This window comes from Halichoerus grypus, chromosome 1 (assembly GCF_964656455.1).
Source record: "Halichoerus grypus chromosome 1, mHalGry1.hap1.1, whole genome shotgun sequence".
Classification (NCBI taxonomy): domain Eukaryota; kingdom Metazoa; phylum Chordata; class Mammalia; order Carnivora; family Phocidae; genus Halichoerus; species Halichoerus grypus.
In genome coordinates this window covers 66648440-66666814 of record NC_135712.1, presented here as the reverse complement: position 1 = coordinate 66666814, position 18375 = coordinate 66648440, and the positions used below count along the sequence as shown (strand labels likewise).

General features: G+C 40.3%; 1 protein-coding gene across 3 annotated transcripts in view; it reads right to left on the bottom strand.

The window, feature by feature from the left end:
• Positions 1-479: 479 nt before the first annotated feature.
• The window catches only part of PARP15 (poly(ADP-ribose) polymerase family member 15), a 56416-nt gene continuing 38520 nt past the window's right edge, over positions 480-18375 (bottom strand). For all 3 annotated transcript variants that reach the window (XM_078066662.1, XM_078066669.1, XM_078066673.1), the window contains 5 exons: positions 12086-12292; positions 11852-11998; positions 7018-7151; positions 3000-3174; positions 480-2688 (listed from right to left, as the gene is read on the bottom strand). In XM_078066662.1, coding sequence (XP_077922788.1) covers positions 2399-2688; positions 3000-3174; positions 7018-7151; positions 11852-11998; positions 12086-12292 — 953 coding nt within the window. In that variant the 3' untranslated portion in view covers positions 480-2398. The remainder of the gene's footprint in view (positions 2689-2999; positions 3175-7017; positions 7152-11851; positions 11999-12085; positions 12293-18375) is intronic.

The following is an 18375-nucleotide window of genomic DNA, read 5'->3' as shown; positions in this document are numbered from 1 at the left end:
ATTCTCGATTGGCTTATATTTTGTTCCTCAAGAAACCATCACAGCTTTAATAACATGGATGTATTATACTCGAGACTTCTTTGTCTTCTAGTGAAGTAGGAGTACAGCAAAATAAATTGGGGGGGTGGTCTTTGAGTAACAGCATTGGAGGAGACAGAAGACAGCAGTTCACATTGCAAGTAAAAGCCTACCTAACCTAAGTAAAAACGGTCCTTCTATGTTCCAACCTGGCTCACTAGAATTCTACACTGGGGTTGGGAGCCAAGGCCCATGCACTAATAGAGCATTATTTAACCTTGCTTTGCTCTCTAGGACTCTGTTTCCCTCAAGAAGTTCAGGACGTGCTGTCTCACTGAAGGTAGATTATGCTCTTTGCATCTCATAATCCAACCATATATTTATTTAGAAATATAGGGCACCCTACTTTGACATGACATTTATGTGGAGACATACAACGAAATACTATGCAACCATCAAAATGATAGGTAAAATATTTAATGACATGGGGGAAATGATACAGATATATTGCAAAATGAAATTAGATTATTAAACTATAAGAAAAGATGATGACATTTTAAAAACTTTATAGTTAGTTATATATACATAAAAGGAAAATATATAGTGGAATAACTTGGCCATTATGATGATGTTTACAGAAAAAATTAATAACATGAGGGTAACACTTATAATGTTAAATGAAAAAAGGTAGATACAATATTGCATAATTAAGTAATAGAATAAAGTGTGACTTTGCCTTTGTTGAAGGTGGATGTAGAAGAAAGGAGAAGGGAGGACATAAAAATGTTGGCAGTGGTTTCCTGTGAATGTTGCAGTTATGAGTGATACACAGTTTGGTGAAGGGAGTTATTTTCTTTAAGCTTCCCTGTACTCCTTTTAATGTGCATGTGCTTATTTATGATTATGTAAACACTTCTTAAATGACTTCAACTCTTGATAAGTGATGCTTCAGGATAAGCTGCTAAGTATTTCAAGAATTTACCTAACTCTAGTATAATAGAGGGAAGAGACGAATCTGAAGGGCCACCACATCTGTGAAAGGAAGGAGATGCTCTATGTCCTCCAGAACATGGGACAGTGATCGGCAGGCAATAGACATAGAAGAACAGATTTCAACTCAGTGTAAGCAAGAGTTTTCCAATAGTTCAAGTTGTCTCCCGATGGAGTAAGTGATCCTTAAGATGTAGAGTGTTAGAAGTGGTCAAGCAGAGGCTTGAGGGCTTTAAGCCCTGGGAGTGGGGAGGGGGGAGAAAGATGAGGGGACAGTGGGCTCAGATGACCTCTAGAGTCCTTTTCACTGCTCACATTTTATTAATATATCAGTCATTCACTCATTTATACAGCCTCTAAGATGGTCCCCAACGATCACTGTCTACTGGTGTCCAGGCCCTTATGTAATTCCCATTTACACTGAATGAGCTGATCTGTGGAACCAACAGGATACTGTGGAAAAGATGGAGTATGATTTCAGAGGCTAGGTCATAAAAGACATCATGGCTTCTCCTCCTCTCTCCCGAATTGCTGACTGTGGAGTACCATGTCATGAGCAAGCAGCCTAGAGAGGACCATGGGGAGAGAAACTGAGGACTCCTGCCAGCCAGCAAAAACTTTCTAACTGAGTGATTTACCTTGGAAGCAGATCTTCCAGCCCCAGTCAAGCCTTCAGAAGACTGAATCCCCTGCCGACATCTTTACTCCAGATCAGGAGAGACCCTAAGTCAGAATGACCCAGCTAAGCCGTGCCTGAATTCCTTACCCACAAAGCCACTAAATTTTGTAGTAATTTGTTATGTAGAATTAGACAGTGGTACAACACATTTTTACCTGATTTATTCCATAACAGATTTGATTCAATCATTCTAGCTGAGCTCTGGCTACTAAGTATTCCTTCAGGAGGCAAAATTCTCAGCTGTTACAGATGCACATTAGCAGCCTATTCATTTAATAGTACAGTTGAGCCCAACACAGTTTGATGTCTTAACATGTTCTATAAGAACAATGACATCTTGGTTTTAAAGTGATTCATCTTATTTCTTCTGCTAGACAAAAGTAATGTGCTCTTTGTTCTCCTACACATTTGGTGTCTGTAAATAGTTGTAGCTATAATTATGTCATCCACATTTCTTAGCTCCCACTCATCAATATGCTCAGAAAAGAGGTATGCTACAAATTGCAATAGAGCATTTTTTTTTTTTTTTTGCAATAGAGCATTTTTAAAAGGCTGTTTTTGGCATTTTAGCACCTAACAGAGAGATTTTTATCTACATAAACAAGCCAAAGGCAAAGACAAAAACCCTATAAATTGTTCTTATAAATAGATGACTAAATCATCTCTTTGAGATGAAAAAAAAAAGAAAGAAAGAAAGAAACAACCTATTTTTTAGCACCTAAAAGTTATGAGATATTCTGGGTAAGCTTGATTATCAGAGAATACCACAAATAGCTTTGGATATTGTGTATCATCTGTGACAGAGTCAAACAGATCCGTGGGATTGTGAGGGTTCTTTGATGGAGGGGTAACTAATCCTGCATGTCCACGTGTGTAGACTCCTGTAAGTACTCGTACAACATAAATATGCTTTCTCCCATTGCCATCTGGTCTGGAATATGTATCATTAGCAGAATAGCTGGCATCAACAGCAAAATAGGTTCCTTTTCCATAGGCTGCACCTGTAAAGAGAAAGACAAAAGCCTTCCTAAAAAACATAAAATTATCCCAGTATGTAGAACCATGTCCAAACCTGACACAACATTTTTTAAGGCCATTCTTGCCCACCCAAGCCACTTTTCATCATTTCTAAAATTCACTCCATCTATCCTCAGAAGGTTGCCAGCCTCCTTTTGGGTGAAACACCAAGAGCTCTATCCTGATAATGACAAGATGGCTGCCATCTGTGGTCCTGCACTGCTTGGGTGTGAATAGTCAACACTAGAGTTATCATTCACCTCATTCTGGTCAGCCAGATTACCTGCTTCCTTACCATTCTTCCCAGCATAACTGCGATTAAAGCCATGCTGATTGACATATGGCACCGAGTCTGCATCTGTCCCATGGAACAGGACTCTCTCATTATCTGTATGGCCATTCTTCAAGTCCATGTGCTTTTTCTTTATCTGGTAGCTCTGCCAGAGGCATATATTCTGTATCTTCTCAATCTGCAAATGACAAAAAGCAAAACATTTTGAAAATGACTTTAGAGCTCAGTATACTCTGTTTGTTGTGGATTTTATTTTATTTTTATTTTATTTTTTTTTAAAGATTTTATTTATTTGACAGAGAGAGAACACAAGCAGGGGGAGTGGGAGAGGGAGAAGCAGGCTTCCCGCAGAACAGGGATCCCCATGCGGGGCTTGATCCCAGGACACTGGGATCATGACTTAAGCCAATGGCAGACGCTTAATGACTGAGCCACCCAGGCGCCCCTGTTGTGGATTTTAAAATAGCAGTTTGAAAGAGAAGGACGAGGACTGGAGGAGAGGAAGAAGGAAAAGGAAAAGAAAATGCAAATAAACAACAAATTCAGAGAGTAGGTAGCTTTCTGCCTTTAGAAAAATGCTAGGTTAAGAGTATCTATACTTTGTGATTGTGCTTATTATAACCTATTTTATATAACAGAACTTATAATTTATATAAAAATGTTTACCTATATATATTCCCTGGAATTCCTGGAGATTCACTCGCATTCAAATCTTACTCAAGGGGCACCTGCATGGCTCAGTGGGTTAAGCATCCAACTCTTGATTTTGGCCATGGTCATGATCTCAGGTTTGTGAGATCCAGCCCCATTTCGGGCTCCACATTGGGCGCGGAGCCTACTTAAGTTTCTTTCTCTCCCTCTCCCTCTGCTCCTAACCCCCTTCTCTCTCTCTTTCTGTTTCTCTCTCTCTCTCCCCCTCTCTAAAAAAAGTAAGTAAATAAGGAGTACCTGGGTGGTTCAGTCAGTTAAGCGCCGACTCTTTTTTTTTTAAGATTTATTTATTTATTTGAGAGAGAGAGAGAGACAGAGAGCATGAGCAGGAAGGGCAGAGGGAGAGGGAGAGAGAATCTCAAGCAGATTCCATGCTGAGCATGGAGCCAGAGGCAAGGCTCGATCTCACGACCATGAGACCACAACCTGAGCCAAAACCAAGAGTCAGATAGCCACCGAATCTTGATCTCCGCTCAGGTCTCAATCTCACAGTTTTAGTTCAAGCCCAGTGTTGGGCTCCATGCTGGGCATGGAGCCTACTTAAAATAATAATAATAATAATAATAATGATAATAATAATAATAAAATAAATAAAAATGAATTTAAAAAATAAAACAAATTCTTACTCAAAAATTTGTAATCATTCAGTAATTATTTCCTTAACTTCTTCTGATCTCTAAACCCATTCCATTGACTTCTTCTAATACAGTTCTTCTGCATTGCTCTAATTATGGTCATAAATCACCTCATAACTGCCTAATCTAATGACTATTTCTTTCTAGACCCTCAATAGCATTTCAAACCATGAATCATCCCCTCCTTGAAATTTTGTCCTCCTTTAACTTTGTTTCAAAATATCATTCTCTACTGGTTCTCCTTCCTTCTAGAAAATGAATTTAACATACATTCAGTAATCACCTACTGAACATCTACTATGAATCAAGCACTGTGTTGGATCTCTGCCCTCAAGAAACTTTCAGTCTAGTTAGGGAGGAAGACAAGTAAAAAAATCTCTCCCTCTCAGAGTGATAAGGGATGGATTAGGAGAGCACACATGGAGATTGACAGCATAAGAAAGGGATCCATATAATCTAGGTCTAGGAAGAGAGGAAGAAATCTGAAAGGCTGATGTCCTAGAAATAAAAGAAGAGAGTCCAAGAAGAATTGAGTGCACCCCCATATTCACTGCAGCGTTATTCACAATAGCCAAGACATGGAAGCAACCCAAGTGTCCATTGATAGATGAATGGATAATGAATATGTGGTATATATATATATATATACACATGCACATACACATAATAAAATACTAGCCAGCCATTAAAAAGCATAACATCTTGCCATGGACCTTGAGGGCATTATGCTAAGTGAAATAAGTCAGACAGAGAAAGACAAATACCATATGGTTTCACTTATATGTAGGATCAAAAACAAACAAACAAAACCCACAAAAAATAAACCTAGGCTCATGGATACAGAAAATAGATTGATGGTTGCCAGAGGCAGGGGTGGGGTGTAGACAACATGAGAGAGGGGGCCAAAAAGTACAAATTTCCAATTATAAAAGAAATAGGTCACGGGGATGTAATACACAGGATGGTGACTATGTTAATAATACCAAATTGCATATTTGAAAGTTGCTAAGAGAGTAGATCTGAAAAGTCCTCATCACAAGAAAAAAATTTTCTTGTAACTATGTATGTTGATGGATGTTAACTAGACTTATTGTGGTGATCAATTTGCAATATATACAAATATCAAATCATGTTACATACCTGAAACTAATATTTGTCAATTATACCTCAATTTCAGTAAATAATTAAAAATAAATACATAAATAAGAATGGAGTGGTTACCTGTAGCAGATGTTGAGGAGAAGCCAAGTAATAAAGGCAGGAGGGAAAGTTGTTTTGAGAGAGATGAAGACCTCAAGCAGAGTGTTGAAATTTTGCAATAGGGAATGCATGAGGGAGTTGACTGGAGGAAGCAATAAAGGATTCCAAGCACCTGGAGAGTCCAGCAGAGGTTGGGGACCATGAATTAAAAATGGTTTTATCTAGGCGCAGCAGGAGAGAAAATATATTATGGAATTAATCCAAAATTGAGGTGTTTCAAAATGGGTAAAATAAAAGGCCTTTAAGAGCCAAGAAAGCTGCAGATACTGGGTAAACAAAATTGAACCAGGTTCTTATCCTCTCAACAGCTTTTAACATCAATGAAGCATCTCCTCCTTTGAATTCTGTCCTTTCTACAGGAGTCTCTCTCTTTTGATTCTCTTTCTTTCTCAGGAAGTAAGTTCACTCAGTGGGTATTGTGTCCCATGATATGCTAGGCATCGGACTGGGTACTAGGAAAGCAACTCCTACTTTCAGAAGCCCACTGTCTAGTGGGCGAGTCAGGCATGTGAAAGCTCATGAAAACACAATTTCTTGAGTGCTATAATGTGATGAAGCACACAGTTTTATGGAAGTAGCAGCTAGATTTTTAAATGACTAGGATGTCACACCCTGCTCTGATATCCATGGTACGATAATGACCTTCTAATAAACTCCTGTACTTTGCTGGCTAGAATTTTTATGCAGCATGGTGGACATTGTGGGAATCCCTGAATATCCATTCCACTTCATCCACATTGTACAGCAACTGCTGGTCTGGGTGGAGTTGGACTCACTTAGAGTTCTCAGGTAGAGCCTAATTGGGTTTGACCAATCAGGGTAATCTCATGATAGGATCACACAATGATGGCATTTGATAGCCCAAGTCCAAGCCAATCAGCATACGTAGCACTCTCCTGACATAGATTGGTTGGAGTGGTCCGCTCAACACAAAGCCTGGGACTCTTATCCAATGGTTGTGTCCCTTCCATGGGATGTGAATGGAGGAAGCAGAGACCCCCTGATTGCCATCCACAGCTATCCTACAATTATGAAGGGAGTCCAGCCTTCAGATGAAGCTGACCCTGTGGATGGCAAAGCCAGAGAAACTGAACCTAACTGTTCCAAAGACCATCCTACTTCTGGACTTTCCATTAATTTCTGATACATTTCTTCTTGTTTAATCAGTTTGAATGGGTTTGTTTTTAAATTGTAAGTGAAAGTATCCAAACATATATATATGTCACTTTTGGGAATCTCCTTCATTACTGCTAATGAATGAACCATGATATTTGAAGTCTATGGAGCTTGAGTAAGTCTAATTAAATATAGTAAGGTATAAAGGAAGGAAGAGTGTTATGTTAGTTCCTTGTTAAACTTTCATGTTAGTTAGTTCTTTGATAGTTAAAAGAAGTGATTTTTTAACACAATATTACCTTCTCTATTTTGTAGGAAAGACAAGTCTCAGAGAACTTGTCCTTTATGGTGTCATATTCCGACTGTCCGGGGTATAGCTTGATCACACAGGACAGCTGCTTATTCATGTCAGTCCAGTGTTCAGGAAGATTACCTGGAAAGTCAGCATTTGGTGAAAACACAATATCCATTTCCAGGGATCTCTGAAAATCAGGGCACTTCCTATGCTTTTATTTCACATTCATCTAATCCTGGTCTTTGAAACAAACAAACAAACAAAAAACCCCCAAAAGCTACACATTTCACAGTTGCTTCTTTTATCATCTACAGATGAAATGAATGGTTCTGACATATATGACATATATTAATTAATGGCCTAGCTAAAATATTTAGGTATACTTGGTTCACTATAGCTTGAAATTGTAATTTCCCCAGAAAGCTCTATGGAATTAACTCCATAAGAAACTGATGTGTAGGGGCGCCTGGGTGGCTCAGTTGGTTGAGAATCCGACTCTTGATTTCAGTTCAGGTCTGTCTCCGGGTTGTGAGTTCAAGCCCCACATTGGGCTCCACACTGGGCGTGGAGCCTACTTTAAAAAAAAATTTAAAAAACCTAATGTGTAAAAGTGAAAGCTGATTTATTGATGTTTTCATGTTTATCAGTTTTATTTAGTGTGCATTATTTTCTTCTGAAACATGATTACCTTGCTAAAGATATTTAAAGCACATTTTTCTGTACCTTATCTTCTACTTTTTTTTTTTTTTTTTTTAGATTTTATTTATTTATTTGAGACAGAGAGAATGAGAGAGAGAGAGAGAGAGAGCACATGAGAGGGGGGAGGGTCAGAGGGAGAAGCAGGCTCCCTGCTCGGCAGGGAGCCCGATGTGGGACTCGATCCAGGGACTCCAGGATCATGACCTGAGCCGAAGGCAGTCGCTTAACCAACTGAGCCACCCAGGCGCCCTTATCTTCTACTTTTTAAGTAGAGAAAGCCCCATAATAAAGAAAACAGCAGAAATACTAAGTGAATACTTTCATATAAGGTGATGATGCTCAAAATTTTCCTTTGCTTTCCAGTGGCTTCCAGAACCTTCTAACACATTGAGGCTACACATCAAGTTGCTGAGACAGCATGACTAGTAGAAATAGGGACAGACTGTATTAGAGAAGGAAATGCCAGAAAATGGCAAAGCACCACAGGTAAAGGCCAAAGGATTTCTCCTTACAAAGCCAGAATTCACTCATTTTTAATGCAAGATATACAGGCCTAGGAGAGCGAGCAGGCATTCTTCCTGTTTAGGAAGTCCATCCAGGGAACGAAGTTCTGTTCACAAAGGGAAGCATCAAACCTTAATACGGAAGCTCTCTTCAAATTCCACTGTAAAAGAGTTTTTTCTGGAGAAGTTTCCCACAGCAGGACGTGTAGTTTGTGCAAATTAAATTCTTTCCTTTTTTCCACCGTCCACTCCCTCCAGAGCTTTTGGCCTAATCATGTTGAGTCCTAGGTCTTAGAGTCTTCTTGAACCTGCTACTTTCTTTTCTCTGAATACAGCAGGCAAGCCTGAGAAGTAAGTAAAGTTTTTCTTTGGGCTCTCTCTTCCTTTCATGTCATGAGGTTGCAGAGCAGAAAATACCAGTGCTTGGAATGAGAAGACCTGATCAGCCTCAACCTGTGACCAGCCAAAACGCATGGAATAAGTAATACCACTTCTGAGTGAATTTTCCTTTTCTCTTTTATAAAATGGAACTGATAAAATCTGCTCTATTTATCACCTCATGGGATTGTTTCAAGTTTAAAATATAATAAAGGGTGTAAAAGCACTTTTAGGGAATCCTTTATAAACATAGTTATTATTCCTAAAAAACAACTAAACTTGATCTTTTCTACATCCCAGAGGTATTCATATTTAAAGAGGGAGTAAGGGGCACCTGGGTAGCTCAGTCAGTTGGGCGTCTTGATTTCGGCTCAGGTCATGATTTCAGGGTCGTGGGATAGAGGCCCGTGGCAGGCTCTGTGTTCAGTGCAGAGTCTGCTTGAAATTCTCTCTCTCCCTCTCCTTCTGCCCCTCCCCACCGCTCATTCAAACTCTTTCTTTCTCTCCCTCTCTCCCTCTCTAAAATAAAGTGAATAAATCTTTAAAAAAAAATAAAGGGAGAGTAAAGTTTAGAGACAAGGGTATTTTCTTGAAAGGAATAACTTCAATCACACCCTTAAACCACCCCAAACTGTGCTACTTATTCTGCCTGTGACCAAAGGTGACCCTAGATGGACAATTTAGAGATGAGAAAACTGAGTCCCAGGAAGGCTGAGTATTCGCACATTCAACGTTATATGGAAGGCCACCATCCAAGGAAGGAAAAGAATTGTGTTCTAGTGACTCGCAGCCCAGTGCTTCATGGGAGGTAACAGGATGGCTACCTTTCTTCAAGTGTTTACCACATACCAGGCACCTTCCTGAGTGCTTTTCCTATAAATCTCTTTTAAAAGATAAAGGTCACTCTACTTTCCCATTCCTGATGGTTGGGATAAATACCCTCCTGCACCTCTCCTTGTGCATCCTGCCTCAGTTTCCTCTCCACAGGTAGAGGTGGGGTGACATACCAAGAATCCTGGCTCTGCCTTCAGCCTTCACTCTCTCTACCTTCATAGTCTCCACGGATAACTGGATCCACGCTCAATGGCTTCAACTCCCACCTACTTACACAACTCCCAGGTCTGTGTCTCTAGGGCCTGATATTCAATACGTGCTCAGTAAAAGCGCTCTGAATCAATGAATAGCTTTAACATGCTTTGGAAAAGCATTTGCTCAAATGAAACTCCAAGTTGTTCTCTGTAAGTTCTCTCTTAAAGAAGTCCACACGATAAATTCTTACTAAAATCCAAGTTTATCTCTGCCAACAAACTTCCTTTCGTCTGACATTTTATCTGCATTATTCCTCTCATCTAACAACAAAGATTATGTAAGGTAGTTTTGTTGTTGTTTGTTTTTGCCCCAAGTGCCATTGGGTCACTGGTCTGCTCTGTTTAGTTATCTTTTTTGCTTGTCTCTTTAACTTTCCTGTCTTTTTTTTTTTTTTTAAGAGAGAGAAATGGGGGAGGGGGGCAGAGAGAGAGAATCTTAAGCGGGTTCCACGCCCAGTGCTGAGCCCAACCTGAGGCTCCATCTCGACCCTGAGATCATGACCTGAGCCAAAATCAAGAGTCGGATGCTTAACTGACTGAGCCACCCAGGTGCCTCTGTCTATTTTTTAAATTTCATAAGTCATTTTGAATTCTTGGTGTAAGCAGGGAGTGGATGAACCAGTTTCAGTTAATTTTTCACTTATAAGGACTTACTCTTATATTTAAATATAAATTTTCCTCTGCAAAAACCAAAGGGGGAAAATATTAATTTATATATCCCTAGATACTCTACTAGGTATGTATTTTTATACATAGGTATGTGTTTTATATATCCCTAGATACTCTAGTAGGTATGTATTTTTTTTTAATTTTACTTATTGATTTGAGAGAGAGAAAGAGAGCAGGAGCAGGGGGAGGGGGCAAAAGGAGAGGGAGAAGCAGACTCCCTGCTGAGCAGGGAGCCCAATGGGGGGCACAATCCCAGGACCCCCATATCATGACCTGAGATGAAGGCAGACACTTAACTAACTGAACCACCCAGGTGCCCCTCTAGTAGGTATATATTATTTTTAACTGTCCAGCAGCCTTTTCCCCCTCTTCTGGTAAAAGCATCCTGAATTTCCTTTGGTGAACAACTCTTCCCCGTTGCTTCAGAGTGATCCCCTTCAGTTCAAGGATAGAGCATGTGACTCTGGATTGGCTGATTAGTATAATTCCAGTTCCCTAGCTGCAACGATGACCTAAGCCGATTGTGTCAGAAGGAATTTCAGCCCTATGTGAACACCTCTGTTCCCAGGCATCATGTTCTTGATGATGAGAATATATTACCCCTGGATATACCCTTTCCTATTGGATCTGACCATGTAGGGATATGGTCCTGAAACTGTTAGCAGTCATCTTTCACCATGTGAAACCTGAGGATAAAGAAAACACAGCTGAGAAGAGACTGAGAGTTGAAGAAAGTCAGGGTCTAGATTATATAATATGAGCACCTGGATCAAACTGGACTTGAAGCCAGCTATGCCTGGGCTTTATAGTCCAGTGAGTCAATTAATTTCATTTTTTCCATAAGCCAGCTTAAATTGGATTTTCTATTACTTGCTGTTGCAAGAGCATTAACAGATCCAACTATTATTTTCATTTTTATTTACTGTGTGTATATGTAGCCCTTAACATGTGCTGTGTGTGAAGGCACATTGAAAAGAATTGTTGTGAAGACGTAAGTGTAGAGAGAACTGCAATTCCTACCGGCAGCGTCAGGCAACCATTTCCAGTTCAGGGAGGCTGCTGATGACAGGTACACTTCATCACTAGTAAAACTCACAGTGCTCTATGAGTGAGTGCTTAAAATGGGCAAAAACCGTGATTGCGAGAGGAGGCTGCTTTTCTAACTATTTTCACAGCAGTACAGAAGCCTCAAAATGGGGGAAAGAGGAGCAGGTCAATACAGATACTTAAACATAATGCATAAACACATACCTTACAGAGAAGCAACTGGGAATCTGCCTGCTCATGAAGTAGTACAACCAAATGACCCTGACCACTCCCTTCTTCCATCTGCTTCTATTCCCAGGCTAACTTCTCTAGCAGTGGATAATCCATAAACCAGTATTGGTCAGCCAGTTCACAGCTACAAGGAGCACTGAGGGTCAGTACTAACCCATTAAGTCAATAATGAGATAACTGGCTAGGATGTTCAAAGCCTATCCCCCTCTTTCTGCTTCCTTACTTCTATTCTCTTTCTGTTCCTTTGCAATTCCTGTTTTCCAGGAGCTATTTTGCCCCACAGAAGAATAATCAGCAGTCAGGAGGCGGCGTTCCATAGTTCTTGTATTTTTCCCATATATTATAGGAGGCCGTCTGTAGAATCCTAAAACTGATGAAACAATAAGCATTAATATCGACACATCTGCTAAGTGATAGGAGAGATAACCACATGATTCTCTAAAGAAGATCATCTTACATGCAGTCTCAAAGCATGTGGACTGAAGGACAGGAGATGTGGAATTTTCTCTCTTTTTCATGTTGTCATAGAATACATTTAGCAATTCAGATAGAAAGATGACAACTTTCACTTTTTGTAACGATGGGGTGGGATGTTTCTGTGCAAAGTCTGTAATAGCACTGATCATGTCATCAGCGACTGTGGTTGGGTTTTTTCCAGCATTGCCTGAAAAAGAATAATTTTTTTAAGTGACCAGAAGAAGCTTGAGCTGGTGTTAGTCAAGTGATGAGATCTGGCAAATGCGGTTTTTGGTGCTGAGAAAGAAGCAAGCAGCCCGACAGCCAGAAACGGATCTGGTACTCAGAGCTGTGTCTTCATGTTCTCTGGCTGAACATAAACAATTTCATAGAACGTCATCCCATGGAACCACTCTGTGGCTGTGATGAATTTAGCCAAACACAACCACTGAATGAATAATCATGTCTGACCACAGGCAAGAATATGAACACTATCCAAACCACAAAAATGGCCAAACATTCCCCATCTTGACTAATAGGAGCAAGTGCTGTTTCATTAATAATTACAACTTCAGCCATAATCTTCTCTCCTTCCAGGTAAGATATCCAATCATAGAACTATGCCGTCTTCCTCAAAGTATCCAATCCAGAACAAAAACCCACGTAGTTGAGACTGCCACAAAGCTACCCAACACAAGCTCAAATCCATTAATAAGTCCTTAGTGACCTCTTGGTGAGATGCTGCATAGTTCCTCATAGTGTGTGTTCCCGCTGGTCTTTAACTGAAGGGCATTGGCAGCGCAGAGAACAGAGCAGGTGATCTGGGTGCAGAAGACCTGGGTTCATGTCCTGGTTCTCCACAGACTAGCTGTGTGATCTTGGCTAAGTCATTTGATCCCTCTTATATTAGTTTGCTAGGGATGCCATGACAAATTGCCATGACTTGGCTTAAGCAACAGAAATTTATTTTCTCACAATTCTGGAGGCTAGAAGTCTGTTATCAAGGTATTGGAAAGATTGGTTTCTTCCGAGGCTTCTCTATGAGACTTGTAGATGGCTGTCTTTACCCTGTGTCTTCACATGGTCTTCTCTCTCTACCTATGGATGTTCTAATCTCCTAACTAATAAGGACACTGGCCATGGGACCACGCTAATGACCTCATTTTAACTTAATTACCTCCTGAAAGACCCTCTCATCAAATACAGTCACATTCTGAGGTACTGGGAATTAGAGCTTCAACATATGAATTTGGCAGGGAGAATACAATTCAGCCCACACCACTTCCAAACTTCAATTTACTCAGCTATAAAACTGGGGTGATAATAGAAGGTAATAGCTAATAGATAGAGGGTAATGGGGAGATAAGAATGTGACAGCTAAGAATATAGTAATTAAGAGCGTAATGGTAACAAAAACCATGTAATGTAAAAAAAATGTAATGGTTGAAATATGCAGACCAGGCTGCCTGGGTTTGAACCTAGTTATGTTGCTTACTAACTATGTGACCTTGTACGTTAATACGTCGAATTCTCATCTGCAAAATGTGGAAATTAAGAGTCAGGAGTGGGCCTAGGTTTTGCAGGGTTTGAAACCTATACATCTCAGAAAAAGAATATAAAATAAAAATATAAAATTACATATAAAAGTGAATATAATTAAAAAAGAAATCACAATAAAGTATACATTTTGAAATTTTGGAAACCATATTCCCAACTCAACTCTTCTTAGCTATATTCCAAAAATGCTTGCAGCCTTTCCAATGCTCAGTGCCAGGAAAAGTCTGAGAAGTCAAAGTGGGAAGAAACAGTGATCCTAATCCACAGTGGTTAAAATAAGCTTTAGTAAATCATATAATCATGTGATGGCATTATTAGGGCCCTCCCAGGCCCTTTTAAAAAGCTTGTGCAGAGGAGGGCGGAGCAAGATGGCGGAGGAGTAGGAGACCTGGATTTCGTCTCCTCTCAGGAATTCAGCTGGATAGGGATCAAACCATTCTGAACACCTACAAACTCAACAGGAGATCGAAGAAAAGAATAGCAACAACTCTCTGAACAGAAAAGTGACCACTTTCTGGAAGGTAGGACGTGCGGAGAAGTGAATCCGAGGCGTTATTCGGAAGGATAGACGGCGGGGGAGGGGCCTCCATCGGCCGCTTCTGGCAAGTGATAGAGCCACGGAGCGCAAAATTGGAACTTTTAGAAGTCTGCTCCGCTGAGGGACGTCATTCTGGTGGCGAAGTGGGGGGTGGAACCCTCGCGGGACAGTGTGGTCTCAGGACCCTCGGGGTCACAGAAAGACCGGGGGTGCCTGAGTGCGGCAGAGCTCCCAGGTATCGGAGCAGGGAAGCCGGCTGCAGAGACGGAGCCGAGGCGCGGGCTCTCAGCTCGGGGTTGCTATAAACCGTGATCCGCGGCACAGTCGGGCCACTGCTCCTCCAGCAGGGACACAACAAGCGGCAGATCTGGGGAGACTCACCTTCTTCCCCCGGGAGGAGAGGTGCGGGAGCGCACCGCAGGGATCTGCTGGGTTTGGAGACTCCACACGGGGTCGGGTGCCAGATAGAAAGGCGCGGTCACAGGCCGGGTGAGCGCAGAGTGTGGCCGGAGACCGGGGAGACGGGAGTGACTGAGTGCTTTTCTCTGGGGGCTCGCTGAGGAGCGGGACCCCGAGTTCTCGGCTCCCCCGGGGCGGAGACTGGGAGGCCGCCATTTTCACTCTTCGCCTCCAAAGCTGTACGGAAAGCTTGCAGGGAACAAAAGCTCCGGAGAGCAAACCCGAGCAGATTACTTAGCCTGGACCGGGCAAGGGCGGGGCAATTCCGCCTCCGGCAAAGACATTTGGGAACCACGGCAACAGGCCCCTCCCCCAGAAGATCAGCGAGAACAGCCAGCCAAGACCAAGTTTACCGATCAATGAGAACGGCAGAACTCCAGCGCTAGGGGAATACTGCACATAGAATTCATGGCTTTTTTACCATGATTCTTTAGTCTTTCAAAGTTAATTATTTTTTTTAACTGTCTTTTTTTCTTTTTTCCTTTTTTCTTTTTTTTTGAATTTTTCTTTTTCCCTTTTTCAACCAACATCTTATCAATCCCTTTTTTAAAAAAAACATTTTTATTTTTCATTTTTAAAGTCATATTCTATCCCTTCATAGTAGTTACCCGTATTTTTGGCATATATATATAAGTTGTTCTCTCTTTAAAATCTTGAGATAGTTTCTTCTAACAGATCAAAATATACTCTAAATCTCTAGTGTATGGTTTTTTTCTACTCCCCTGCCTGATCACATTCTCTCCCTTTTTTCTTTCTTTCTTTTTTTTTTAATCCTCTTCTTTCTTTTTTCAAACAACTTATCAAATCCTTTTTTAAAATTTTTTATAATTTCCATCTTTACAGTCATATTCCATCCCTTCATCATATCAACCCTTATTTTTGTACATATATAAGTTTTTCTTTCTTTAAAATTTTGGGAGGGGCTTTCTTTTAACAGACCAAAATACACCCAAAATCTAGGGTGTGGCACTGATCTATGCACCAGCCTGATCATATTTGATCACATTCTGTTTTTGTTTTGTTTTGTTTTGTTCTGCTTTTGTTTGTTTTTATCTTTATCTTTTTCTTTTTTCTTTTTTTCTTTCCTTTTCTTTTTTCTCTCTTTCCCTTTCTTTTCCCACTGCTTCAGGTCTTTTCTGATTTGTTTAGAGTATATTTTCTGGGGACGTTGTTACCCTGCTAGCATTTTGTTCTCTCATTAATCTATTCTCCTCTGCACAAAATGACAAGACGGAAAAAATCACCTCAACAAAAAGAACAAGAGGTAGTACCGACTGCCAGGGACCTACTCAATACGGACATTAGTACGATGTCAGATCTAGAGTTCAGAATCATCACTTTAAAGATACTAGCTGGGCTTGAAAAAAACATGGAAGTTATTAGAGAAACCCTTTCTGGAGAAGTAAAAGAACTAAAATCTAACCAAGTAGAAATCAAAAAGGCTATCAATGAGGTGCAATCAAATATGGGGGCGCTAACTGCTAGGATAAATGAGGCAGAAGAAAGAATCAGTGAGATAGAAGACCAAATGATGGAAAATAAAGAAGCTGAGAAAAAGAGAGAGAAACAACTACTGGATCACGAGGGCAGAATTCGAGAGATAAACGATACCATAAGACGAAACAACATTAGAATAATTGGGATCCCAGAAGAAGAAGAAAGAGAGAGAGGGGCAGAAGGTATAATGGAGCAAACTATAGCAGAGAACTTCCCTAATTTGGGGAAGGAAACAGGCATCAAAATCCAGGAAGCACAGAGAACCCCTCTCAAAATCAATAAAAATAGGTCAACACCCCGACATCTAATAGTAAAACTTACAAGTCTCAGAGACAAAGAGAAAATCCTGAAAGCAGCTCAGGAGAAGAGATATGTAACCTACAATGGTAGAAACATTAGATTGGCAACAGACTTATCCACAGAGACCTGGCAGGCCAGAAAGGACTGGCAGGACATATTCAGAGCACTAAATGAGAAAAATATGCAGCCAAGAATACTATATCCAGCTAGGCTGTCATTGAAAATTGAAGGAGAGATAAAAAGCTTCCAGGACAAACAAAAACTAAAGGAGTTTGCAAACACGAAGCCAGCCCTACAAGAAATCTTGAAAGGGGTCCTCTAAGCAAAGAGAGAGCCTAAAAGCAACATAGACCAGAAAGGAACACAAACAATATACAGTAACAGTCACTTTACAGGCAATACAATGGCACTGAATTCCTATCTTTCAATAGTTACCCTGAATGTAAATGGGCTAAATGCCCCAATCAAAAGACACAGGCTATCAGATTGGATTAAAAAACAAGACCCATCGATATGCTGTCTGCAAGAGACTCATTTTAGACCCAAAGACACCCCCAGATTGAAAGTGAGGGGGTGGAAAACCATTTACCATGCTAATGGACACCAAAAGAAAGCTGGGGTGGCAATCCTTATATCAGACAAATTAGATTTTAAACCAAAAACTGTAATAAGAGATGAGGAAGGACACTATATCATACCTAAAGGGTCTATCCAACAAGAAGATCTAACAGTTGTAAATATCTATGCCCCTAACATGGGAGCAGCCAATTATATAAGGCAATTAATAACAAAAGCAAAGAAACACATCGACAACAATACAATAATAGTGGGGGACTTTAACACCCCCCTCACTGAAATGGACAGATCGTCTAAGCAAAAGATCAACAAGGAAATAAAGACTTTAAATGACACACTGGACCAAATGGACTTCACAGACATATTCAGAACATTCCATCCCAAAGCAACGGAATACACATTCTTCTCTAGTGCCCATGGAACATTCTCCAGAATAGATCACATCCTAGGTCATAAATCAGGTCTCAACCAGTACCAGAAGATTGGGATCATCCCCTGCCTATTTTCAGACCACAATGCTTTGAAACTAGAACTCAATCACAAGAGGAAAGTCGGAAAGAACTCAAATACATGGAGGCTAAAGAGCATCCTACTGAAGAATGAATGGGTCAACCAGGAAATTAAAGAAGAATTAAAAAAATTCATGGAAACCAATGAAAATGAAAACACAACTATTCAAAATCTTTGGGATACAGCAAAGGCAGTCCTAAGAGGAAAGTATATAGCAATACAAGCCTTTCTCAAGAAACAAGAAAGGTCTCAAGTACACAACCTAACCCTACACCTAACGGAGCTGGAGAAAGAACAGCAAATAAAGCCTAAACCCAGCAGGAGAAGAGAAATAATAAAGATCAGAGCAGAGATCAATGAAATAGAAACCAAAAGAACAGTAGAACAGATCAACGAAACTAGGAGCTGGTTCTTTGAAAGAATTAACAAGATTGATAAGCCCCTGGCCAGACTTATCAAAAAGAAAAGAGAAATGACCCAAATCAACAAAATCATGAATGAAAGAGGAGAAATCACAACCAACACCAAAGAAATACAAACAATTATAAGAACATATTATGAGCAACTCTATGCCAGCAAATTAGATAACCTGGAAGAAATGGATGCATTCCTAGAGATGTATCAACTACCAAAACTGAACCAGGAAGAAATAGAAAACCTGAACAGACCTATAACCACTAAGGAAATAGAAGCAGTCATCAAAAATCTCCGAAAACACAAAAGCCCAGGGCCGGATGGCTTCCCAGGGGAATTCTACCAAACATTTCAAGAAGAATTAACACCTATCCTTCTGAAACTGTTCCAAAAAATAGAAATGGAAGGAAAACTTCCAAACTCATTTTATGAGGCCAGCA